The following is a 27,489-nucleotide window of genomic DNA, read 5'->3' on the forward strand; positions in this document are numbered from 1 at the left end:
AAATCACACACCCATGTCTGCTCTAACTTGTCAGAAGATTGCACAGTTTCTCCTGGGATTGCACCTACCTCCACAAAAAAAAAAACAAAACTGAATCCTCAGCTCACAGGAAATGCAGAAGGGGGTTGAGAAGCCGTGGAGGGAGGCTGGGGGAGGGGGTAGTATATGGGTGCGTATCATGGAGTGTGAACAAGTGTCGGATACCAACTGTTTTCCTGACACACTTATACAGCCAGAATTGAATTTTATGTACAAGTGTGTATTACTCTAAAATTAAAAATCTAACTGTAAAAACTTCACTTGCATGCACTTGAAGAGAGAGTTCTCTAGCACATTGTCTTCAGAACAGGTCAAAGGGAGAAGGATTCCAGGACTCAAAACACAACTCCAGAAAGCAGCTCTCAGAGAGAGTTGGGGACATCCAGTATGTTCTTTTCTTTTCTTTTTTTGTTTAAAAAATGATCCATATGAAGGGATTTCATGGCCTTCAACCAAAATTCTTCAGCCTCACTGGATTGGAAGTCTTGCTTTATGTCAAATCTGCACATTGGACTTGATTGTCTTTAGCTCTGGGATGACTTCATACAGAGGCTGGAGAGTCCTTTACGTTAAGGAAGTAGCTCTGCCCTAATAGCTCTCCAGGGGTCATATTCATTGTTCTCTTCGGAAGGAAATGGAACCCAAAGCTGCTGGATTCCCAGGAATTGTGTCTTAGGCATGTATCAGCCTTTCCAGGAGTAGCTCTGTAGGTCAGCAGGGCTTTTGGCATCTGGGAGGGAGGTCTGTGAGTGTGTGTGTGGTATGTGGGTGTGTTTGAGTGAAAAGACTTTCAAGCAAGGAGCTAACTAGGGATTAAAATGATCTTCCCTCCCTTATTTGGGGCATAACTATTTACTGCATTTCCCACCATTCACAGCATCCCAATTCTATACAAAGAAAACCTTTATTTAGAAATAATTTTTAAAAAAGAATCATTCAGCCACACAGGCCCTGTTTCCAACTTGATTTTGGCAAATCACATAACATTTTAGTATTGATTTAAAACAAATATAAACTTCTTGACCAAGATTCAGAGAGTGGGGAAGATAGATATCCACAGCAAGGCAGGTTAGGAGAAACACCCAGAAATGTCATCTTAAAAAGACATTTTCTGGTCATCACAGGGTCTCTCAGCATGAAGAGACAGCAGGTGCATGAGCAGTGATGATGCCTCTCCGGGTATGCTCCCTCCAGTTGCCATGATCCGAAACACAAATATTGTCCAGTTCTCTTGCTTCACCAGATTTCCATTAGTAAATTCTTAACATTTAGAAAAAATTTGTGCTAAATAGAAAAATGTACTTTTTCTTTGAAAAGCAGATACTTTCCCCATTCATTAACCTGCATCAGTACCTAAATTTAATTTCATTCCCATGTGGGAATATGCTTCTATAGAGATAGCCTATCTACTGCAGCTCCCTGGAGATGAGGGCACTCCTGAAAGCTTCAATGCATCTTAATTAAAGGAAGAATCACTGGGAAATTGGTAAGCTGAAGGGAAAATCAGGAGTGTAACAGGGGTGTATATTTCCAGACTTGCCATCCACACATGCAATCTGACTCCACAAGTTCACTGGAAGAGCCGTGAGTCACCATACTTCCACTAGAGGGTGCAATGGCACACATGTAGAAGAAGCTCTCCCCAGACCATAAGGAATGTGGCTTGGAGCCAGGGCAGGGGGACCCCAGGAATGAAGGCTTACAAACGGTAAGAGCACAGAGTATATTCCTCATTAAAGGGAGAGAGTGCATGACTTTTAAAATCCTTTTGGGAATGAAGGAAGGAGGAAGAGGAGAAAGAAGCTCAAAGCAAAAGAACAACTGTGTGACCTTGAGAAGTACCCAGTATTCTCTTTGCTCCCATTAAAATGCATCACAACAGGACACACCCAGCAATACTGGGAGATGGTTGCCAGACAGGAACCCAGGTATGGCCTGTCCAGTCCTTACCGTCCAGGACTTGTTCTGGAGTTAGGTCACTGACGTGAGCTGAACACGTGGTGGTGGAGAAACCCTTAGATGCACAGCTGCAGGTCCCCTGCAACAGACAGACAGGATGACTGACAAGATGCACATCCCTTCAACCAGAGCCTCTCCCTCATGCCGGCTGCTGTCACCACCTGCTTTATATATTTCTCACTGCCAAGTGTAGTCAACACATTTTTTCTTCACTGTTTAATCTGTTAATTCATCTGAGCATTTCTAGGGTGTAGACGCTTGATTTTATCCTAGAGAGTGTGTGAGTCATGCACAGAGAGAAGCAGAACCTCCAAGAGTCCCTTTGGCTTGTCACCAATTATGTGGCAGCTATAGGTTCTGCCTGTGAGAGACATTCTGTGCCTCCTTCCCTGTGGATGGATACGGGAAGCCCCAGCAGCAGCCAGACACTTAAACCAGAGGCATAAATAATGCTGCCATATCATAATCGTGACCATTTGAATGTGAGCAATGTCTGTTCTTAAGAAGTCCAGAACACATTTATAATATTTTATCTCATTTATCTTCACATCCCTAAGAAGGAGAAGCAGAGATCATTAGCTTCATTTTCCATATGAACAAGAAACAAAAAAGAGGAGGAATTAAATAATTCGCCTAAGATGACACACAGTTTGTCTACTTCACAGCACAGGCATAAAACTGGGTCTCCTGACATGCCGAAGTGGTCTCTGCTGGTTGGGATTTTTTGGCTTCATCATTTTTGTTATAGAGCTCAAGGAGGCCTCTTCTTAGCTTTCACCTACCACTGAAATTCAGCTTTAATTAGGGAACACAAATGTTGAAATGAAAAAAAAAAAAAGAAGGAAGCCTAACTAATTGCTCTTAAAACAGCCTAACTTTACAGACATTCACTTCTATGTTGCACCAAACCACATCTGAAGTTTGGGGTCCTGCTGTGTAATCTGGCATGTAATAATCACAGACATTTAAAGCTAGTTGTTTCATTTTGGCTAAAGCATCTCCGTAGGAGGAGGCTTCAGAATGTGTTCATCGAAATATCCTGCAAATGGTCCCAGAACAAAGATACTGATTCTGATGGCGAGAGCCTGTGTGAGTAGCCATGTCCGGAGGTGGCAGCCCCGTGCTGTGTGCTCCTTCTCACCCAGGCCAGGGTCTTTCCCTGGGCAGACACCTACCTCACTGCCTCTCCTTTGGCTCTGGATGTTTTTCATTTTGCGCACCAAGGTTAAGTACAAGCCCGTGCCGAAGCAGTTCTTCAGGAAGAGCGGGGTCCCTGAGCAGTACAGCCTTCCCTGGGCAATGATGGCGATGCGGTCTCCAAGGAGGTCAGCTTCATCCATGTGGTGAGTGGACATGATGATGGTTCTGCCTGCAAGGTAGGGGCCAGGGCAAGGTAATCACCAGGTTTGCCCTGGGTTGGGCATGGTTGGTAAAGGGTGTACAGCAATCTCCTGGCTATATAGTTGCAAAAATCAGGAGTTAATGAAAAAAAAAATCCAAGGGGGCTAATTCAGCAGCAAATTCCAGGATATTAGCACAATAATAACAACTAACATTTCATAGCATCCTACATACTGTAAAGCATTGCCACACACAGTGTCTCCATATCTGGCATAGGATCTGATTCAAATAAATCCTATATTTGGGGCTCATGTATCATGTATCTAGTGAATTTCATATGTATTTTCTGGATCATTAAGTTCTGCATTTATAATTTTCATAAAGAACACACACATACATACTCTCACTAACTGGAGATGTCATTAAAAGAAAACAGCAATGAGGATTCCAGGATGGTAAACCCTCAGAGAAAGGCATGGGACAATGCTGTGTGAGTCGAGAGGGGGTAAGCTCTGACTCAACCACAGGGTTGAACCTCGCTGTCACCTCTATGGGCTCTCAGCTCTGTCTAATGTCTTTTCCTATTTGAGCCCCTTGTCTTAGGGGTGCCATGGCAGAGGAGCCACTTCCATCTGCGGCCATCCTCTGGAGCACTGAATGCCCAGCATGTCACCCTCACACTGATCCTGAGTGGTCATCCTACAACTATGGAGCTTCTAGGTATGTTTGCAGGTAACCTGAGTCCCCATGGTCAGAGGGGACTTTCACCTAGCATGGCATCCATTATTCCAGACAGAAGGGCTGCAGGTCAAGAGAATTTTCTAAAATATTTTGGGAAGTAGGCTGCCTCATCAATGATTCCCTGTCTATATTTGCAAAAATCTCAGGAGGCTTTAGCTGGAATTTAGATTCACCAAGTCAGTGATAAAGCCCCTTTTGAGTGTAGTCATGGTGGTACCTGTACTCAGTTTTGCAATGCCAAGTGAGAGAGTGGGGACCACAAGTAAGGCCACAGTGGGAGCCCAGGACACTGAGCAGTGGCCGTTACCTGAGCGATACTTCAGGAGCAGGTCCCAGATCGAGCGTCTTGAATAAGGGTCCACCCCAGAAGTGGGTTCATCCAGAACCACCACCTTGGCATCTCCCACAAAGGCAATGGCGACTGACAGCTTTCTCTGCATGCCACCTGGGGGCACAAGGAGGACGGGAGGGTCAAGGGGCTGCGGAGGGTGGAGAAGAGAAAGGCTCAGGGCCAAAGGCATCTTGGGGATACCTTAATCCAGCAGCCGTTTGATGCTGCCTCCTTAGATGTTTATAGTGTTCAAAGCCCTAATACTGTTCAGGCTTTGTAAACACAGAAAGGGTAACCCTCGCCTCCTCAGATCAGACCCTTGGAAGACTGTTCAAACATGTCAACCTCAGGATAAATAAAACCTAGACTGCTGTGAGACAGTGTTCTGCGGGGGAAATGATCTGGGGGCTGCTCTTTGGTTCTTGGGCTAACTTTACAGAGGTGTTCCGACCCTTAGGAGCTCTCCTGTTCCAAGCCACCCCCGCCTCCTGGGTGCACTGGGAAGTCATGGATTTGCCATCTGTGGCCCTGTCTCCATCCATCACCAAGCACCTGATAGGTCCTGAGCCTCTTCATTCCGCTTGTGGTGGAGGCCTGTGTCCTCCAACATGGCCTCCATCTCCAGCTGGGCCTCCTCCCAGGACTTGCCTTTCAACTGGGCATAGAATAGCATGTGCTCAGCCACCGTGAGGCTAGGAGATGGGACAATAAGAAAAGCAATGGCTCAGCTCTTCCACTTCTAGCAGCTGATCTTACAGAAACAACTGAGGGCAAGTACTCTTGATTTAGCAATCAAGATGCTCACTGCGGTGGTGTTTATGATACAAAACAAAAATAACAAACCCTGTTTAAATATCTAATAAGAGGATGGCTTACATAGTTCATTCATAAGATGGAATAGTCTGTAAATACTAAATATTATTTTATAGAAGAATATGTAATGAATATGTAATGACATGAAAGATGTTCATTATATCTCATGTATAAAAAAGCAATCCTTTTTTGAAAAAAATGCCAGATTTAAAATGTGTATGCATAGTTTTATTATTCTTTATGATTTTAAAGTATATGTGTTTATCTACACATGTATAGGAGAAAGTTCTAAAAAATTATATACCAATGTGTTAACCCAGTGGTTATCTCTGAGTAGTGAAATTACAGGTGACTTTTATTTTCAATGTTTTATTTACCTATATTTCCTTCCTTCCTTCCTTCCCTCCCTCCCTCCCTCCTTACCTTCCTCTTTTTCTTTGACAATGACTATGCATAGCTTCTTAGATAAGAAATAAAAATATCTTATTGGAAAAAAAAAAAGTAACTAAAAAGCCCCCTGAAAAGTTCACCTTTCATGCCATGGCTTAAACAGGAAAAAGGAACAATGGTTCTCCTGTCTTTGGTCCCTGAGAGGAAGTACTTCAGGGCTGCACAAGGCAATCGGGGATCAGCTGCTATGTCAGAGCAAAGGCAGTCTCACCCTTCTGAGTGGGGAGCCCTCAGCTCTGAGCAGCAGAGGCAGAGTCCCATGATCTGAGGGACAACGCTCATTGCAAGTAGGACAAAGGACCTTAAACATGGGGGAAAACAAATAAGAGTATTTCCATCTGTGCCCAGGCAGGACATCCCTGAGCTGGGCTCTAGAAAAGTGTGCAGGGGGCAGAGGTGAGGAGTGGGGATGGGGAGGTCTCAGTTCCTGTCTCACTTACTGGTGGAACAGGATGTTGTGCTGTGGACACATGCCAAGGCTCTGCCGGATTGCATTCAGGCTGGTTTCAATGTCCCTTCCCCCAATGAGCACAGTCCCAGATGTTGGTGGCAATAGACCCGTCAGGATGGACCTGCGGAACACAGGAGTCAGTGGCAGAAGAGATGGCCTTTAGGAACTTGCCTTAGGAGGGCCGCCCCCACTCTAGGGTCAGTGAGAACGAACACAGGAGTCAGTGGCAGAAGAGATGGCCTTTAGGAACTTGCCTTAGGAGGGCCGCCCCCACTCTAGGGTCAGTGAGAACTCTCATTGGGATTCCTGCCTGGGGCTGTCAGTCAAACCCAAACCACTATTAGCTGTGGGGCCCAACAGATTCCCACACAGGGCTCAGCACCAGCGTGAACATCCAGGCCCTAATGCAGAGGGCAACCTCTACCATCCTTCTCTGCTTCTACTTATTTCTTGGTGCTCCCAGGCCAAAGCCGAGGGCCTCTGGGATTCCCAGCCTCAGAACTTCACATGCAGTCACAGGTGTCCCCAGCTCAGCCATCAAGGAGCCCAGTGTTGAAAAGGATCAATAAAAGGCATTTGGTGCATGGCTCAAGGCTTTGCCTCCTGGGTGAGCAGTCATGGATATTGAAAAGCCAGGTGTTACCATCACAAAGCCTGGGTAAGGTCTTGATGAAAGGCGAGAAAGAATCCCAAGCACTCCTAAGCTTTTGTTGATTAACTGATCGAAACCAGGCATGATAATTACCACCACCAATACCAGCTTTGAATCCAAAACATAAAAAGCCCAAGAGCAATGGTGGGCTTTTTTTTTTTTTTTTCTGGCAAAATGGTAACTGTGACTCCCATGTCCTTGGGCTGTTGTAAAGGTTAAATGAGTTAATACACTTAGAACATTAGAACAGAGCCAGCATAAAGTAAAACTCAAAAATATTATTACTATTAGTATTAAACATTGTTTTAACCCCCGGGGAAGTTGCATGTGAGCAGCCGATGAAGTAATTGTTTGCCTTTTCGGAGCCCTGGGGTCCTGGACGTTGTTTCCAGCTCTCTGACCATATCAGTTAGCAGGAGGAGAAATCAGATGGATGCAGGGCCACCACACCCAGCTCTGTCCCTGAGTTCTGATACCGTCTCAGGCTATCTGAACTTGTCCTGACGGAGAAGCTGAAATCTCCATGGATCAACCACTAGAGGGAAACAGAACCAAATAGAATGGCACTGGCCCCACATTCCATTCACACTGAACCGCCCTAGAGAACATTCCATCACAGGGTGTACACGCTGCTGTTCCTTCCTGGGGCTCTCCAAAGGACTTGAAGACTGTGTCACGTGGGTTTGCTGCCCGCTTCGAGGTCTGTGTCTGCTGCTCCTTGGGAAACCAGGGCGGCCTGTGTTCTCCTCTCAGCAGATGGTGCTCGAGTCCCTTGGAGGAGAGTGGTGTGCCTGTGGAGCTGAGAGGTCCACGCAGAGCCCTTTGCCTTCCCTGCCCTGACCTTCTGTTGCCAGACAGTTACTCCACGGGCCCCTCTAGAGACTGATTTTTTTTTTTTTTTACTTTCTCCAGAACTACCGCTAACCTTCATCAGCTGATATGGAAGCCTGCCTAACTATTGGCAGAAAAAGGAATGTTCCTTGAAAATAGCAGGACTCGGGCTGGTACGGTGGCTCACACCTGTAATCCCAGCACTTTGGGAGGCTGAGGTGGGTGGACCACCTGAGGTCAGGAGTTCGAGACCAGCCTGGCCAAAATGGTGGAACACTGTCTTTATTAAAAAATACAAAACTTAGCTGGGCGTGGTGGTATGCGCCTGTGGTCCCAGCTACTCGGGAGGCTGAGGTGGGAGAATTGCTTGAACCTGGGAGGAGGAGGTTGCAGTGAGCCGAGATTGTGCCACTGCACTCCAGCCTGGGTAACAGAATGAGATACTGTCTCAAAAAAAAAAAAAAAAAAAAAAGAAACAAACAAACAAAAAACAAATAGCAGGACTCTACAGCTCCCATGCATGTGATGGCAATAGTCATGAGTTGGTCACCACCAGGGACTGCTGGAACGGGGAAAAAGACTCAAGGTGTGAGAAACAAGAAGCAACTGTGTGCCTGGCTTTTGTCCCCACTGAGCCATGACAACTTGGTGGCCTCAGGAAAGTCATTTCAACTCTCTGAATGAATGTCCACTTCCCTGGCACACAAAAGAGGCAATAAACTTATTCTACCTTCCCCTCAAGAGAATACATATGAGTGAGCTTTGAATACTGCAGAAAGCTTTTACACATTTTTGGGGCCACAAATATTTGTCACTAAAATTTGTGGGAAAGAGTAGACAGCCGCTGACAGGGAAAGACTAAGCCAGAAAATGACAGGCTAGCATGGCAGCCAGCCTCTCTGTTGGAAGACTCACAAAGTGGTGGTTTTCCCTGCTCCATTGTGGCCGAGGAACGCAGTGATCTGGTTCTCGTAGAAGGTGATATTCAGACGGTCCACAGCAGGCCGGCCATAGGGTTCAAAAGTCTTCACCAGATTCTTCACGCATACCCCAGGAACCCACCCTGGATGCTCACGTTCAAAGAAGGAGTCTTGGAGGAAAAAAATGAACATGATGTAAACATAATGCCTCATGTACACAGTCCCAGGGCTCTTTCTCCAGGTCATTTTCTTCTGCCTGTAACACCATCTGCCTCCGTGGCTTCAGCTATCACAGTTGTAAGGAAGATTCCAGAATAAAAATAGTAGTAATAGCATCAAACATTTATATAGCGCCTCCTACATGCCAGGCACTGTTTCGACTGCTTTACACAAATTACCTCAATGCACTCTGATAATGGTCCTAAGGTGTAGACATTTATTATGCTCATTTCCATAGCTGAGGGAACCTTAGACACAGAGACATCGAGTGTTCTATTAAGGACACATAGGCATGAGTGGCAGAATTGGGATTTGAACCTAGAGCCCATGCTCACCAGAGTGCACTCACTGTCTATAGGGAGAGTTGGTCCCAAGCTCAACCTTGGTCCTAGGCCCATTGCTAACAGTCCACAGGGAATTTCTGGAAGTGGCTTAGGTTATTCATCTTCCCAAAACAACATCTGCCTTTGGATCCTCCCATGACCTTTTCTGGACTGCCATTCTCCTAGTCACCTTGGCTTGAATCTTTGAGTTGACTTTGACTAAAATTTCTTGCTTCTCAGAACTCCCAGAGTTTTCCAATTAGCTGGGAGGGTAGTCCACGCTTCCCCATCACCATCCCTCAAATCCCACTCCTCTCCTTCCTCCTCCCATGCCCACTCCAGTGCAGACCCTCACCATGTGATCTCAGTTATCCCTGACTTCCCATCTCTCCTGCATCATTTCACCATATATGGCACAGCTTAATTTATCATCTTAATACTGTGGTGTTAAGCATTTGTTTCCCTAGGGGGGAAAATTCCACTGTTTCTTCTATCTGTGCCTCCTGGCCTTGCCTGCAACTAAGTTGGAACCAGTCCCTAGCCTCCTAATTTCAGCCTAGACATTCCACTCTGGGAGAAGGATCTTCCCAGAGGTGCAGTGTGTTGCAGTCTAACTCTGGTAGGGGCTGCAGGTCTCTGGTTTTTGTTTTGTGAAATGGCCTCTGGGGTGGGCTGGAAGAATAAAGTCCAGACCCTCTCCTGCAGTGGCAGGCAGAGTCCGGGGCTGTGCTGCCTCTCTAAACCCAGAGCATTTTGGCCACAGAGAAATGCATATGCTTAGGGAATGAAAAGCCTTGGGAGTAATACAGAACTGGGTCAAAAGAGAGGATGAGGGCAACAAAAGCCAAGAAAACAAAACTTGTCAACCTGGGTCATCAGTTTAGGGGTTACTAGGGAACTTCCACTGTCAGGAAACGCTCCTGATGCCTTCAATGAATGGCCTTCTAGATTTGTAAGCCATAAGTGAAGTGTAGTCAGCTCCCCTGGAGTCTCTTTCCCCCTGGACACAGAAGCATTTATTTTTGTCTTTCCTTATAGCTCATATCCGCTTTAAGTCCCAGTGACCAAAGTTATTGTTCTTGCTAAATCCTCGGAAGTCAGCACATTTGTGCAACTCACTTGGGATTTGCCTAACAAGGGCACAGGCACACTACATGCTTGGCATTTGCTTTCTCCAGGAAATATGTGCTAATGTCTGGGCTGAACCATTCATTCCACACACATGCAGATGGACCTCTGAGAAGGGATCAGGTTTAACTCTTGTCAACAGAGTCAGTTTCATGGGCTTCTTCCCACCCTTGTCATGTGGTGTTTTGCTCTGGCCCTCTGCAGTGCTTCGAGCCTATTCCTCGCCTCTGCTGTGCATTCTTCATTGGGATTTTACCGTGTATTCCTCCTGGGTGCTCTGGATCCTCCATTTCCTCTGTTAGGGGCTCAGTCTTTTCCAGGGCTCTTTCTTCTCTGGTTGAACACCCTGCAACAACCAGAAGCCAATGTTACTCTCCCACCGAGAGCTGAGAACCAGCAAAGGCAGGAAAGGAGGGGAGAAGTACAGGGAGCAAATAAGTTTCCCAGCCAGGCTCTGACCTGCTTCAGGGCTGTGAGGGACTCAAGCCTGATCTTACAATCTCTGCCAATCCCAGAGGGAGTTTTGTAACAGAAGCTTCTGACTTGGAGAGTTTCACCTCCTCTCTATGTGCCAGGAGGAGGCCACAGTGTCAGAAATTGTGATTAAAAAAAGAATTGAATTTGAAATAATTTTCTTTAGCCCACCACTGACACATTTTACTCCAATCCAAAACATGTCAAAGTCATGGCGAACCTTGAGTAAAAGTCTATTTAAAGTGCTATGACGGGCAGCCAGTTTAAACTACAGCTTGAGAAATGGTTCACCTGAGAAATACACCTAGGTGGGCATTTAAGTATCTTGGGATTAAGACACCAAGCTCACCACGGTTGAGCCTAGTGACGGTATTAACACAAGCCTGGACAAACTGTGAAGTGTGGTATAAACACATGCATTGCACACGCATACACACATACACAGAGACACTTTTTGGCAAACTTGGCATTTAGTTTAAAAAGATATCCGGACATCCTGGAAGGGGAAGAGAAGCAGAAGGGCCAGTCAGTCTGCTGGAGAGGAAGGCAGGGGCAGGAGGAAACCACCGTTGCCAAGCATCCAAGGACTCTTGGCCTTGAGTGCACATACAGGAGCAGGCCGAGTTTTCTCAATGCAACAGCTACCCACGGCCCAATGTCCCTCTGTCCCCTGCCCTCTGAAAATGTGCAGGATGTGTGCTGGAGCAGCAGGTAGTGGCCTGGTGGTCAGGGACCTGCCGTCTTTAGTGCTGTTCTTCGGAAATATCCTTCTAAAGAGCTTAATCGCTAGAATGAGTTTCTTGCCAGGCAATATATGTGCAAGTTCCAGATTTTGTCCCAAGTGACCAACAGGGGAAGATACTGGATGTCTCCTGGCCTCCACTTTTTGTTTTTTAATCTGTGAAAGGAGGGAGGTTGGGTGGAGACACTCAGCTCTTTCCCAGTTTTAGAGAGTTTTAGAAATCCATTTCAGTCCAGCCTATGAGACAGGTGAAAAATATTTGCCTTCCGTTGGCAAATATATTTGTGATTCACTTTTGAAGGAGCATATTTTTCTTACGATTTCCGTTTTTCTTAAGAGGCAGAGTATCTGTTGGAATTGCAGAGAAAAAAAATGCCCACAAGCCCTGGTATTACTCATTGACATTAAAAACATTCTAGGAATATACCCCTGCACTGACAATTTTCACTTATTATATGAAAATTTTATTACAGTAAAAAATTAACAAGTTTACAGATAGACAAGATGGATATGTCAATGCAATGAAAAAAATCCTGAGCTGTTAAAGTGCTGTTTGTTTGACCCAGTGAAAACAAAAGCAAAAAACAAAAGAAAAAAAAACCTAGCCAAGCCTTTTAAAGGCCCTAGACTAATCCCCTAGAGAAAACAAACATCTATCTCAGTGCTTACAGGGTAAGTCCTGGCCCAGGCCCAATTGTACAAAGTAACGAACAGGTAGGTGAGCAACAAACAGATGGGAGAATACTTCCTTTGCTTGCAGAGCCTCCCAGCTCTAGCGGAGTCCCCTGCTCACACTCTGGAATTTCTTTGCTTTCTCAGACCTCACAAAAGAGTCTGTGCTTCTCCTCACTTCTAGAACTTTCTCTAGCTAGGCCTCCTGTTTGGTTCAGTGGTAAAGATGCCTTTTACCTAAGATGTGTTGTGGGCAAATGTCCTTTCAGCCTTCTTCCCCAACCTCAAAAAAGATCAACAGCAGGAGAGTCTGAGGTATTGCCTTGAAGATTAACAGCTCTGCCCCAGCCCCAGGAGGAGTCTTCATCCTGGGAGAATAAACTAATTTATATTTTGAAAAGATGGAGAGGAATAAAAAGACAGGAGGAAGGCAGTGGGAGATGAAAGCAAAGGTTCCTTCATGATTCCCTGGATTTCTGCTTTATACTGAAAAGTTGCACAAGTTCTTTGAACCCTGAAGTGGTTTGGCCTTTTTTAAATAGGGCAATTTAGTTCACTGCACAAGGTGTACAGAACACAGGGCTTCATCCATGATCAGCCATTCGTGCAGGCCCAGCGACTCGTGAAAGGTAGGCTCCCAGATGATGCAATGCCCATCGAGGGGCAGAGCCCCCAGGAGGAAGCTGACTCATCAGGAATCACACCCTTTACATAGAGGGCTGCCTTTGTGACCCATACACATCCTGCACAGAGACCAAGGAGCTGATTTCAAACATTAAGATTTGTGTTTTAATTTTTTTTTTTTTTTTGAGACGGAGTTTCGCTCTTGTTACCCAGGCTGGAGTGCAATGGCGCGATCTCGGCTCACCGCAACCTCCGCCTCCTGGGTTCAGGCAATTCTCCTGCCTCAACCTCCTGAGTAGCTGGGATTACAGGCACGTGCCACCATGCCCAGCTAATGTTTTTTGTATTTTTAGTAGAGACGGGGTTTCACCATGTTGACCAGGATGGTCTCGATCTCTTGACCTCGTGATCCACCCGCCTCGGCCTCCCAAAGTGCTGGGATTACAGGCTTGAGCCACCGTGCCCGGCCAATTTGTGTTTTAATTTTTAAAGAACTCACCTTCGCCGCCAAGCCAATACGACTCTTGCAGAAGAAAGTACCAAGGAAGTGGGGTACCATAGTCTCCTAAAGATAGAGACAAATAAACAGACAAGGTCTAAGTAGTCTGCAGTCCTATAAGATCCAGCATTTATCTACCTGAACCTCAAATTGTAACCATAGATATTTACAGTTATCATTACATGGATTTTCGCAGGCTTTCAGAAAGACTACTCTTTCCAACATATTTTTAGCCACACGGTCATGTTTTTGGGGTGTTATAAGCAACAGTAAGACCAATAATCTTGGTTGACATTACTTTTCCAAGAAAACATTTCACGACAGAATTAAATCATGTCTTTTACCAGGAGTCACATAACAATAATGGTGATCATCACTAACATGAACTGGGTATTCTTTCTGCGGCAGGCATTGCTGTGAATACTTTCCATGTGTTAAATAATTTAAACCTCAAAACAACCCTAGGAGGTAGGTAGTATTATTATTTTTGTGAGAAAGGAAACCAAGGCCCGCTGAGCTTGAGCCATCTGTTCCTGGTCACAGATAGTTAAACAGAAATGTAGGAATTCCAACACATGTAATCAGATTCTAATGTTGCTGTTTTTAACCCTATATCCCCACCCCTCATTCTACTGGATCTATCAGGGTTTCAAGAAAAAGACTCCCAAATTTCTAGTCCAGTTCTCTTAGAAAGTTCTGTTGCCTACAAAATGTTGATTTTGTATAATCATGGCCTCAGCTTTTAAAAAAAGTTGCCATGTGTTTCACAGGCTTTGCTGCCACTGAACTGTATATTCCTCTGGGCAGGTCTGGATCTTTATCTCTACCGCTCCATTCCCGGAACCTGACCCTGCTGAGCCTTACACACAGCTGCTGCTCAGTAAATAGCTGTTAAATAAATGAAAACTTTAGCTTGGCTAAAATAAAACTTTTGAATTATACACAAATTTCTGTTTTAATCAACTAATTTTTATCTATTATATCTCTTTCCATCAGTTTAGTAGTCTAGTAGGATAGAAAAAATAGACTAAGTTCAAGTGTCTTGTTCAAAGTCATTGTCGTGGATTGAATTTGGTCTCCTTCCAAAAAGATATGTTAGGTCTGTGGCATAATACAAAATATACTTGGTCTTTATCCCCAGTTTCTGTGTAGGGCACAGACCTCCTAGAACCCTTGCAATTTCCTGGCAGAAAGGAGTGTCTTTTTTTATTCATAATGAGCCCCTTCCTCTACCACATCTGAGTTTATGCTAATGATGTGACTCAGGGTAGAGCCCCGAGATAGCTTCAGTTTCTGGGGACTGGTCACCAGAAAGACCACACATGTGAAGAATGGAACTTTCAGTCCCAACCCTCAACCTCCAGTCAGGGAGTAGGGTGCTAGAGATGGGGTTATAAAAACTCTTGAGCAACAAGATTTGAAGAGCCTCTGGATTGCTGAACACTTTGAGGTGCTAGGAGGGTGGTGTGTCTAGAGAGAGCGTAGAAGCTCTGGCCCAAACCCCATACTGTGCCCTGTGCTTCTCTTCCATGCGGCTGTTCCTGAGCTATATCCTTCATTTTAAAGCTGTGATTGTAAGTATAGCACTTTGGCAAAAGTGTGGGTAGCCTGGCCACCACATTTCCAGCTGGCATCGGAAGAGGGGCCAGTCTTGTAGGATTGAACCTGTGGAGTCTGCGTGAATTCTGGATAGTGTCAGAATTAAATTTGTGGACAACCCATTAATATAGGAGAATTGGTTGGTGTCAAAAACAGTAACAACAACAAAAAACCAAAACATTTGGTGTCAGAAGTGGTGTCAAGAAAAAAGACACCAGAGTGCTAACCCCAGGTACCTCATAATGTGGCTTAGTTTAGGAATAGGGTCACTGCCAATGTGACTCGTTGAGATGGTGTCACTGCCAATGTGACTCGTTGAGATGAGGTCACATGGGAGCATGGTGGGCCTGTAATCCAACTCAGCTGATGTCTTTATAAGACGGCCATGTAAGACAGGGAGAATACCACGTGCACACGGAGGATCAGAGGGACGCATCTACCAGCCAAGGAGTGCCCAAGCAACTCCATGTTTCAGAGGGAGCATGGCCCTGCCAACATCTTGATTTTGGACTTCCAGCCTTCAGAGCTGTGAGATATAAATGGCTGTTGTCTAAGCCACCCAGTTAGTGGTACTTTGTTATGGCAGCCCTAGTAAACAAATGTACCCATGCCACTAGGATGCAAACCCAGGCCTCCTGAACCAGCCTAGAGGTCTCCCTCCTATTCAGGGTGGCTGCCTACCTATTTCTGCCAACAAAGTCTGTCCTGAGATGATCTGAGAGCTGTCAGTTTTTCCCTCCCGATGGACTGGACCAGCCTCACTGTCCCCTGCCTGCTCTTAGCTACAGCATCAAGAGCCAGGCATGGCTGCCACAGCACAAGAAGGCTATCAGTTGACTTGGAGACCACTCAGATAAAGATGAGGCATCTTTAGTTACCAGAAAATGCTAATTTAAAGGAAAATTTTATTTTCTACAAAGTAAATATAAGACTGTGCAAACAGCCAATTTTTAGATGATTTTCCATGCTACCGATTAATTAGGTATTTATTCAGTGCCCACCAAAGGTCAGGCACTACTCTGGGCACTGGGACTGTCACAGTTAACAAAATAGGCCATGTGCCTGCTCTCACAGCTCATATTCTACTAAGGGCAGAGAGTCAGTAAATACATGCATAAGATACATCATCGTATCAGATGGTGAAGAATGTTCCCCAAAATAAAGTAGGGCTAGGGGACAGGAACCCTGAAGGAATGTTGTTTACAGAGCTATAGATATGTAAATATCTTTAGTCTGGAAAGATCCCTGTGAGAATGTGACATTTGAACAGAGACCTAAACAAAGTAAGGAAGCAAGTCTGCAGATATGAGGGGCGAGTTGGGGTGGGGGGAGAAATGTGTTCCTGGCACGAGAACAGCAGGTGGGAAGGCCCTGAAGAGGAAACCACTTGGTGTGTTAAACAGTAAGGATGCCAACGTGGCTAGAGCAGAGGAACACAGGGGAGAAGGGAAAATCGTGAGATTAGGAAGAGAGCTGGAGGCCATATAATGGAGCATCTTGGAGGCCAGAGTTGGGACACTGGGTTTTACTTTGAATGAGAGAAAAAGCCAGTGGAGGCATTTGACAGAGACGGCTGATACCATATGAACTTGATTCTGAAAGGATCTCACTGTATACAGTGTGGAGAACGAACTGGTGTGAGGTGATAGTGAAAGGAGGAGGCTGGGATTGGGAAGGCTGTGGTGGAGGTGGTAATAAGAGATCAGATTTTGGATTTATTTCCCAAGTAGAGCCAGAAGGATTTGCTGGTGGATTTTTGACTTCTACATTTACACTTCAAATGCTGGTTTTGACAAAGAGCTTTAGAAGTGATGAAATTTAAACTAGATGAATGGAGAGGGCTGGGGATCTGAAGAACTCAATTACCTTTACCCTATAGAAGGGGATGCTTACCTGGAAACACCTGGTCAAGGTACCAAGCAAGTAAGCCATAGATAGCAGCATCAAGGAGCATCATCTGCATGGACAGCAGGAAGCTGAATTCATCCCCTTCCGTGGGACTGTTCCCAATGTTGTTCCACTGCAGCCCCAGGCCTTGCTCTTCAAAGCGAACCAGGTACTCCGTGCCAAACCCAAATGCCACTGGAGACAGCAGGCTCTGTAGTGACGCAGAGAGGGCACGGAAAATGAGCAGTGCCTTTTATCCAATGCAACAGCACCCAGATGCCCTCAAGATAAAGGGGATGGCCAAAAGAGGGTCCCCACTGTGTCCCAGTGTAAGGCTACCTCAGGAGGGGCCAAAGGAGTCTTTCTATAGATGGCTAGGGAGAGTTCAGAGTGTCTCTCTGCAAACAAGATTCTCTAACTATACATTAACAAAAAACATGAAACAATTCTCAGCCCAGCCCTAGTTCACAGTTGCCAGACCTACAGCTTCTCAGTGGATCTATACATCCAAGAAGATGGCCTCAAAGTTCCATCTGCCTACTCAAGGATTACCAAAATAACCCAGCTGTGCCCACAGGCTGAATCATAAGGATTTCTTGCCACAATCCATTGTGATCATTTTAGAAAACGGGGTGCCATAAATGGCAGCAACTGATGTCTTATTTAACCTCAGAAATGAAAGGCAGATGCCTTGACACCTCTGAAGCCTAGTAAGTGTGAGTTGTGAGGACAGGTCAGACTTTCTGTCTTTCCCCAGTGAGGGCAGGTGGTTGTTCCTTCTTGACTCTACAGAACAGAGACAGGGCGACTCCGGATGACAAGGGGAACTGCACCCTTCAGGGCCAGAGGCTGATTAAAGGATGGAAATGGCCCATTTGAAAACAATTAGAGAAAAGACAGTGCTCTTTGTCTGGGTCTGGGAATTGTGAACTAAGAAATTTCTCAGGCAATCAGAAGTCACTTTCTGGAATCCTCTCCTGGCCAGCGAGCCTGACTCAGTGGACAGTCTCATTTCTGCTCTTCTTTCTGCATGCCCTGGTAGAGCATGTTAAAGATACTTGCGAAAATACTCCAATTCAAGTTCTTTTGAAGCAAAACAAAAGCTTTTAATTAATGGAAACATCTCTTTGGACAGACAGTAAAGGGACAAACTCCCTCCCTTCTGATTCATCTCAAAGAGTAGGAAAGAAAGCTAAGTGAAATGGGCTGCTGGCTCTCTCTTATGGGTAAACAAAGGGAGCCATGAGTTGAACTGGTTTTTTAATGCTGTCCCAGGGCAGACTAATCAAGCAGGTGTGGTGAGGAGTCACTGTTCCACCACTTAGGGTGAAGACTGCTCCCACTTTTGCCCCTGTATCTTTTAGCCTTACATGAACTTTTCAATCTTATGTCAAAGGCAAAGTGGACCTCCTCAGAGAGCAGGCTGGGCTTCTAGGACTGCTTCAGATCCTTCAGAGGAAACGTGTCATAGGACAGGGGCCAGCCCAAAGGCCTCACCACAGCCTTCTTCAGCTCAGCGGTCATGCGGTCCTGCCAGGCGAAGCACAGGATGTGCGGCAGGTAGAGGGTGAAGTAGATGACGCCACTACAGGCTGCTGCCAGGCTGGCCTTCGAGAAGAAGGTGCTGAGCAGGAAGCACAGCATGATAGTGGCAGTGGAGAAAGCCAACAAGAACAGGAAGAGGATGAATGGGTCGCTGTAATGTAGGATTCTTCCATGCTGAAACCAAGAGGCCAAGCGTCAGTAATTCCCGCCCTCTGCCGGCATCTTCTCACTCTGCCCCAGAGGGCTCTCTATGTTAGTGCCTAAATTTCTACAAGGCATACTCGATGAGCTGAGTTCCTTTATTCCTAGGAATGCCATTTTCTCTGGGAGGAATAACACATTAGGCTTCTATCAGTCATTAGTAATGCTAAAACATACTAATTGGGAGACCATTAAGTTGAAACAGCCCCAGCATTCTGGGTTCCTACATCAGCAAACCAAAATCCAGCTTAGAGAAATTTAACTAATCACAAACTGCCCACTAACCTCTAATCAGGGACTTTCCGCTTGAACCAATCAAATGCTTGCTTTGTTTTTTGTTTTTTTTTTTGGTCTTGCTTCCCCACCCCTCAGTGGTGCCCTGAACCACATGTGATCTGGAGCCTCCTGTGAATCACTGTTTGCTAGAATAAACTCTTTAACATTTTAATGTGCCTAAGTTTCTCTTTTAATAGTATTTATTATGTGTTAAGTAAGCAAATCCTTGGTGAGAAGCAGGGTACTATGGAGAAATATGGCTTGCACAAGGGAGGAAGACCTGGGTAGGGGGTCTTGGAGGATCTACAGGGCCCTGGATAATGCAGGTAGATGGGAAACAAAAGAGGGAGATGGGAGGGGACTCCGGAGGAGCTTCAACATCTTGCTTGGGGCCTGGCCTGTGGAGGCCATCATCTGTACTTGCATTCTGAAATTTGCTAACCACACAGGTGAAAATATCAGTAATTAATCCAAATCACTTGGAAGTGGATTGATCCTCCCCAGTCATAAATATTACACAAATACATTTCCTAGGCAGTCCTCAGTAGCTTTCACATTAACCAGTGAATCAACAACCACTTTGGCTATGTAGCAAATAGGACCAAACTAGTAACTTTTGCTAAGGGAAATGCTATCCAAGTACACTATAGAATAAATGGAGATTACCAAATGTATTAGACCTTCTTGGTTGTCCTTCGCTGGAGACATCCTATGAGGCACTTTACTCTCTGAATACGTCAATGAGTACATAGAGATCATCCTGTGCTCTTCCCAGGAACATAAAGGAACAATAGGTCCAATGACCTACATGAGTTCTGATCAATTGGCAATTGATCAGAGTTCCATTGATCCAGAGTTCCCTGGAGCTCTGGGTTCCTTTCATAGAAAAGAGAGACCAATGAGAAATATCTGTCATGGGCATGTGTTCCACTGGGTGGAACAAACATGCCATTTGTCTGCTGTGGCTACCATTTCTCCTTTCTGCTCTCCTGCCTGTGGGTACTGATAGAACAGACTGAAAAACAGATAAAATAAATGGCAAGGGAGGGGGCTGCACAGAACAGACCCATGCTTAACTAGAACCCAAATCTGAGGAAATCTGAATAAAAGTCTAAATTAGGACTCAGAGCTCCTGATTTTGTATGTCACTCACATGCAGCTCCATAAAAGTAAGTCTATGGCTGAACACGTGGCTTTTGAATGGAAGCACTTTAATGTCGTTGTTGTAGTTCTCAGAAGAATGAAATCAATTTTTTATTTTTATTTCTTTTTTAGATAGAGTCTTGCTCTGTTGCCCAGGCTGAAGTGCAGTGGTGCAAACTCAGCTCACTGCAATATCCACCGCCTGGGTTCAGGAGATTCTCCTGCCTCGGCCTCCTGAGTAGCTGGGACTACCACGCTGGCATGTGCCACCACGCTGGCTGATTTTTGTATTTTTATGAGAGGCAGGGTTTTGCCGTCTTGTCCAGGCTGGTCTCAAACTCCTGACCTGAAGTGATCTGCCCACCTTGGCCTGCCAAAGTGCTGAGATTACAGGTGTGAGCCATGGTGCCAGGCCTGAAATCAATTTCTTATCCTTGCACAAAACGAAGTCCCATAAACTTCCAGAACTTCTATGACCACAAACTTCTAGGACTTTTCACTGACTTTAGCCAGAAGTGTAACTCACTCTGTGATCCTACAATTTTACCAGCTGTGGCTTCCTCTGAAGGCCACTTTTCTTTTTGTTTCTAATAGCTCGAATAACAAAGGGACCTTCCCATTGTCCCTGCTTCCAGCTTCTTTCCTGTGTTGTTGAGGTAAGGAGGAAGAGACAAAGGAAAGGTGGGAGAGTCATTCAAAGGAAAACCCTATTTTGGTGTGGAAAGCTCTGTTTCCGTCATCACTGGAACAATGTTCTAGTTCCCACAAAGAGAAACCCTTTTGTGCAAGAAACTCTTGGTGAATGTTCCTTACTTCACAACATAAAAGCTTTGAAGACCTAATGGCCCATTCTTAGGAGGGCAAATATCAATGCTGCTTATCAACAAGTCAGGCAAAGTCTCATGGCTGTTGCTAGTCAGATGTTTACATGTTTTCAGTCCTTTAATTCTGAGGAAACAAACATGTTGGTACTGGGGAAAGGAGCAGACTGAGGGATGGGAAAGAACAAGGGAACCCTAGAGGAAGACAAGGGGCTCAGCTCCTTCCCTCGTCTCTTAGAACACTGGTACCCTTTGCAATGGTAAAGTCACATCCAGGTGGGGTTGGGTTGTTTGAGCACAATGACCTCTACCTTAGCATTTGTTTTGCTGGGGCTCTACCACAGGGCTTAATGAAGCCCACAGATCACAGGATCACACAGCAATGCTAAAAAGACAAAACCTTCAGAGTTAGTACATTTTACTGTAAGAAGAAAGGGCAAGATTTGGCTTAACTGGAGATGTGTTGTTTGAACAGGATTTGATGGAACATTCATGGATCAGGTGGGCACCAGATTTGGGCCAGCATGGGATGGGAGACACTCAGCCAGTCTGTGGTCACCACACGCACTGACTAGTGCAGCACAGCACTTCATATGATGATGGGGAAGAAGTTGAACAAGCTCCATTAGTCCATAGCAGGAGCCTGCAAAGCCTGAAGTCTAAAAATTATACCAAATTCCATTCAGTAAAATATCAAAAATACCCAAATTTATATCCTTATTATTAACCTAGTAAAAACAATCGTCTGTGGTGGAAGAGCTAAAAATAAAGGATGGCAGCGTATTGCAAAATAATGTTTCATTTCCAAGTCTAGCTCTCAAAGGAGTTGCAAATTTGCAGAGGATGGACCAATAGATGCTGCCTGTGGCTATAAAAACTCCTTATCACTGAGGAAAGATGAGCTCCAAATTCTATCCTATAAAAGAGAGAGATCTTAGAGATTTTTCAGGCAGCAGAATTTTTTTTGGTGAAGCCATGTATGAGGTGACCATGATGGTGATTAGTAAATAATCCAGATCTCCTTCCTTACTAACACTAAAAAGGCTTTCCCCATTTCAACTCTAGCCAGTTGTTGAAATGGTAAGCCTAGGAAAACACTCCCTGAACTGATTTCTTTTGTATTGGAAAGAGAAGACCACTTTGAATACACTATCACCCTTTGCAGGGCTCTGCTAATAGCAGCATCTCCAGATGGTCATAGAATGGGACTGGAAAGTCTGTGTGGACCATGGACCCCTAAGCAGGAAGTGGGAGATGGGAGGATGGGATGTGGTAATATAGTGGCTCCGTGGGGAGATTTTGTCTCTCTGAGTATCTTCCACCTTGGCTAAAAGGAAGGGCTGGGAAGCTAGAAGTCATGTTCTCCTTGGTGATCAGATGACTAATCCAGGCACATTAACAGGAGGAAAGGGGAGATGAACCAAAGTATTCAAGATTTTCTGGGCCTTCTCCATTTTGCTTACCATGATGAATATCGTCAGGAGAAAGATGCTCATTGACATGATGGAGAAGCTGTCCAGGAACCAGGTACACCAAATCACTGCATTGGAGACACCTTGATTTTTCAAGTTCTCTTTCAGTCTCAACTCCTTCTCCAAGACGATGCTCTTCACAGTCATGGAGACAGAGTAGATCCATGCCAGCACCATGAAGATAGGGAAACAGCGATTCAGGATGATCATAAAACTAAAGCAAGAGGAGAGAAGCAGAATGGTAGAGAGCTCTGTACCTGGTAGAGGCAGAAAAAATGTTTGTTGAATGAATGTGTTGAGAACAAAGCCCAGATGGAGGGAAAGGAAAACAGGAAACCCTCCCCTGGACATTCAATGGGCTGGAATCTTTTAATACATTCTACGTTAGTCCTGAAGCATTATTTTTTCTTTATAGCAGAGTGTTGATTTTCTGGTTTGCCCAAGTGAATGCTCTGTGAGTAAAATGTGTCAATAAAGTTACATACTCTATGTCAAAGATCTTCCCTGTAAAGCCTTGCAAGGAAAAGACTGTGGACTTGATGATGTGGATGGAATTAGAGTAGACAGCTACATGCTGACACTGAAACTCAAGAGGGTAGAGCACTGACAAGGACAAGTGGTAGTTGTAAGATCAATAATTTGGCTCCCCAAGGGGGTCAGTCACCCCAGCACAGTCTGCCCTGGAAGTTCAAACCCTAGTTATGCAAAAAGAGGCACAAAATAACTAATCAGTTTAGCACTTTCAGAAGGAAAATGATCCATCATTAAACAGTTATCCAACAGCCACTGGTTCCACTATCAGCCATGCACAGGTGGAGCAGATTGTGGTATATCTACCTGGCAAACAGGATAGATTTGATATACTGAGATGACTTTCTTGTGAACTTTACACATGTTTTCCCTGTGTTTCGTGTGCTAGTATAGCCCTTGGGATTATTATCTATTGAAAACTGTTGTGTGTAGTCATTGGATGAGCCCAATTCTAGCGTGGGAGGGTTTCACTCAAGATGGCCCTAGGGAGAAAAGCATGATTCGTAAAGCATGCACTTCTGGGACTGGCCACCAGAGGACTCTCCCACACCAAAAGACCCAGATCTCTATTGCCTCCCCACACCCGCCTCACTTTCCCACCAGCCATTCCCATTCTGATCCTAAAGTGGACCTGGGCTTTTGCCCATGGCTACATTTCCCAGCTCTGCCTATTGCCCAAACCCAAACTAACTGCAGACTGGCCACTGTTATCTCAAGTTTTCTGTAGAGCTGAGGCTGGAAAACCCATTGGACAGTTATTAAAAGAGGGTTTCCTGTGTTCACACTGGGTTTTAGGTAAACTCAATTGTAGGTCTCTACTGCTGTCCTGGTGGTGTATCTGACTCATCTGTAATGACAAATGATCATTCTCAACCCTCTACCCCGGCCCCTTCTCTACCACCCCCCAAAGCCATGTTCAGTGAAACAGCAGGTTGCTTGCTTGGCTTGCTCCTGGTCAACAGATATATGGGCCTAGGATAGGTGTGGCCAGGGAGGTGGGGCCTGAGCTTATCTAACACATTCTTCTATCTTGTCATTAACATCATAGGAATGTTAGGGAAGGGGGCTGTATTATTCCAGGGCTCCTAGGAACCACATCTACTGGCCATGCAGAGTCCAAAATGAATGCTAATGTGGCAATCATTGGGCAAACATTCTGACCAGAAACCTTCCACATACCAAACATACTACATAGTGGGGAATTTGTCCCCTCCCCTAGCCTCACTTCCCTTGCTTTAATTTTCCCCTTCCCTTTTCCAGCTACACCAACTCTTTTTCCTCTCACACCACTGCACTTATTCATCTGTGCCTGACTGGAGCTTGGGAGAAGCAGGTTCCTTAGTCAGAGCTCCATGCTCTCCAATTTGGCTCTGGTCCCTGGGGCTGTTCACAAAGACACTGAAGTCTTAGGAGCACCCCCAGCCCACCCCAGCCTACCCCAGCACACCAGTTAGCATGTCATGGAGGAGGATCGGGAACTTTGGACTCACGAATCATCCACGAAGCAGGGGTAGGGCATCTGCTGGAGGTAGATTCCAACTGGAGCCTCAGCCTGCACCTGGCTCCTTGTGATCCCCTGTTCAACCATGTCCTGCAGATAGGCAAACCCGCCCCAGATGTACCGGAAATCTTCCACAGGATCAGCTCTGGGACCAGAATCCCAGTACCTGAGAAGACACAGAGGGACAAAGGGGCTCGGACAGCTCACTCACACCTTCCCGACCACAGGGTGACTCAGAACTCATTCTCTTAAAACCCTTCTCCTAAAAGTTTCCAAAGGATCCGATTCTATTTCCTAGTCCTCAGTTTAAATCTGTTTTGAATATTAGCTACAACATGACTCGGTAATTGCTTTCATCCAAGGACTCTTTGTTGAGCTTTATAAATTATCTTTTTTCTTATTTAACTTAATTTTGTTGATATATAAGCTGATAACAGTCTCAATCCCTTTCTCTCTACCAAATATAATTTCCCACTGACTTTGGAGAAACCCAGCAAGCCCTTCCTGAAACATCACCTGTCTTTAATCTTATTGGTTTTCTCCACCACATCTATGTCCATTCGGATCTTGTACTTCATATGGGGTGGTAGGGAGCTGGTCCAGGGATACATGTCAGGGAATACCACTCCGGCCCAGAATCTGTTTTCCTCCAGTAGAGACAGGGCACGTTGGGTGAGCTGAGTTTCATCATCATAGTTTTCAAACTTATCCAGGACCAAGCACTGCAGATAGTCACAAAGTTGAGAGAGTTTGAGGAGCAACAACAGCAAACACTCAACTGCACACACAAAAAGGCAGAGGATAAGGGCTGCTGCCCCAGGAAATGGTCAAATGCAAGGAGGCCTATAAACTTAATGATTGCTTAACTCTGGAGTCTAGTGTTAATTTTTCAATGCGTCCAGTTGTAAGGGTGCAAGAGAGCTTGGAAACGCTGACATGCTTATCCCTGTAGAGCTAGTGAAAACCACACTTTCCAGATGTCCAAGGCTATCCAAATATGCAAGTCCTCCAAATGACAAAAATACTCCAGGCTTTTACTCCCCAGCATGGGGAGGTGAGGGAGTGGGGTCACATTGGCTACAGGCTGCTTTGAAGATCAGAAAGCCTGACGATTAAAGAGCTTTAAAGAGAGAGAGAAACATTCCTAGCATTGAAGCTTTCTGGCTCTCTCCAAACACACAGATGGCCAGCTGAGGGAAGAGCAAGGAGGAATAGAGAAAATAACCGACAGCCAAAATGACTTGTCAGGGAAATCACTTCCAATTACAATTCTGTGACAAGTAATGGCGGGGGAGGAAGAATTTCTGTAATATGCCTCTTTTCTTCTCCTGGAAGAGGAAAAAAAACATTACCCACAAAAGAGCAGAACTAAGAATGTTTAAAAATTTGAATATGAGGGTTGTCCACTTGTATAGATTGGTTAAAGCACATATATTGTTACATGCATCTGTTTTTATTATTTTTTTCTTTAACCTCTTGTTCCTATCATTGCGAGGGCTATTGGTGCTGACATTTCTTTCTTAGAATGTAACTCTCAAGAGGTCAGATAGTCTTGTCTTGATTAAGTTGTTCCCTGAATGCATACTAAGAGTCTGCAATGTGCCAGAGCCTGGTCGACTCTAGGAATATAAGAAGGAAAGATAAAACTCTCTTTCTGAAAGCAACTTGAGAGCTAATGAGGGAGAGGATTGGAGTAAGCCAACAATCATAATGTGGAAGGAGCAGGTTCTGATGAAAGCAAGCCCAGTGTACTGGGGAAGCCCAGCAGAGGGATGCAGCTAAGTCTTCCTGGAGGGGTCAGGGAAGGCTGCCTGGAGAAACAGCCTCCTGAGTAGGAGGATAAGCAAGAATTAGCTGGAGAGGAAAGTGGGGGAAAGGTCAACTCAGGCACAGGGAACAGCACATGGGTGTCTGGGGACCTACAAGAATAGAGCAGTGGTTCCCATCGGTGACTGTGCTTTAGAACCACTGGTGAGCTTTAAAAGATACCTATGCCAGGCCCCACCGCAAACAATTAAATCAGAATCTCAAGAGGAAGGGCAGGGCATCCATATCTTGTCAAAAGCTCCCCAGGTGATTGCAAGGCACAGACGGGAGCATAGGGTGAAGGGAGGGGAGTGTGAGAGCAGCACTAGAAAGGAGGGTGGGACCAGACGGTTTGCCCTGTGGGACTCAGTAGTGTGAACGACCAACAACCAACCCAGGGTTTCCCTGAACACGGGGCTTTCAGAGCAGGGAAGTTCTGGGCAAGCCCTAAAGAGCCGTAGGAGCTAATGTTGGGTTTTAAGCAGGGATATGATCTATGGGATCAGACTATGATCACTGGTAGTGGAGAAGGGGGAAAGCAAGGCTGGGCTGTTGATGTACCACAGGCTTTAATGAACAGATTCATCCCTACAGTCTGTAAGTTACCTGGAATCTCATTTTACTGAAGAGGAAACTGAGCTTTATAAAATATCTTATTTTTTCTCAGAGACCTGCCTGAGGTCACACAGGGAGACAGTGGCAGGGCTGGGACTCCCTTCCCCATTTCACCTGCAGGCCCAGAGTTCAGAGCTCCACACCTGGAGCCATGGGAAAGGCTGGATCCACAGCCTGGCACTCAGCACCTTCACAACTGTCTTGTCAAGTAGGTGGAACAACAATTACTACTTATCCTCACTTGACAGCCCAGGAACTTAGGTTCAAGGAGGCTAAGTGACTCTCCCAGGGTGCTAAGAGTTGGTATCAAACCCCAGTTCATTTGATTCCACAATTATTACCAGAGACATAAAGAAACAACAAAGGCAGACAGGGTATAAGGACCTGACCACAGAACCAAGCTCCACTGCACTGGGAAGAAGCAGGCAAACCCAATTCATTCACCAAAGACCCCCTCACTCCCAAGTCCCACCTGCCCCTCAGGCAATTCAGAGGCTGTGTTTGCAGGCAATTCAGAGGCTGTGTTTGAACAAGGGCTGCACACCCACACTTCTTGGGCCTCCTGAACTAAACTGTCCCACCCCAGCCTCCATGCCCTGGGGGCGGAAACATGCAATGTTCTCAGTCTTCTAGATTAAAAGGAAGAAAACTATTAGGGTTCTAGCTGATATGGGCAGAGGAACACAGGTACATGAAAAATTCTAAAGGGCCCAGGCTTAAGAGACACCATGCTATTGAGATATTAATAATTATCTCAAAAGGAAATATACCAGTATGTGTAGTCACCCACCATAGAGTTACAGGAAATGGAGAATTTTCTGTAGGGAGTGATTCTCTCACAAACAGGCATTGCCCAGCCTAACATTGACCAGTCCTTCAATGA

The 27,489-nt window shown here is 45.4% G+C and overlaps 1 protein-coding gene across 2 annotated transcripts in view; it reads right to left on the reverse strand.

Moving 5' to 3' along the window:
• The window catches only part of ABCA4 (ATP binding cassette subfamily A member 4), a 129,201-nt gene that overhangs the window by 45,144 nt on the left and 56,568 nt on the right, over window positions 1-27,489 (reverse strand). For both annotated transcript variants that reach the window (XM_037744169.1, XM_017544208.2), the window contains exons 12-24: window positions 24,702-24,907; window positions 24,175-24,351; window positions 22,145-22,367; window positions 18,193-18,414; window positions 16,702-16,906; window positions 13,210-13,275; window positions 10,455-10,544; window positions 8,524-8,698; window positions 6,115-6,246; window positions 4,964-5,103; window positions 4,388-4,525; window positions 3,174-3,367; window positions 1,990-2,077 (exon numbers count right to left, since the gene is read on the reverse strand). In XM_037744169.1, coding sequence (XP_037600097.1) covers window positions 1,990-2,077; window positions 3,174-3,367; window positions 4,388-4,525; window positions 4,964-5,103; window positions 6,115-6,246; window positions 8,524-8,698; window positions 10,455-10,544; window positions 13,210-13,275; window positions 16,702-16,906; window positions 18,193-18,414; window positions 22,145-22,367; window positions 24,175-24,351; window positions 24,702-24,907 — 2,056 coding nt within the window. The remainder of the gene's footprint in view (window positions 1-1,989; window positions 2,078-3,173; window positions 3,368-4,387; window positions 4,526-4,963; window positions 5,104-6,114; window positions 6,247-8,523; window positions 8,699-10,454; window positions 10,545-13,209; window positions 13,276-16,701; window positions 16,907-18,192; window positions 18,415-22,144; window positions 22,368-24,174; window positions 24,352-24,701; window positions 24,908-27,489) is intronic.

The sequence above is a fragment of the Cebus imitator genome, unplaced genomic scaffold, assembly GCF_001604975.1.
Source record: "Cebus imitator isolate Cc_AM_T3 unplaced genomic scaffold, Cebus_imitator-1.0 Scaffold166, whole genome shotgun sequence".
NCBI lineage: Eukaryota > Metazoa > Chordata > Mammalia > Primates > Cebidae > Cebus > Cebus imitator.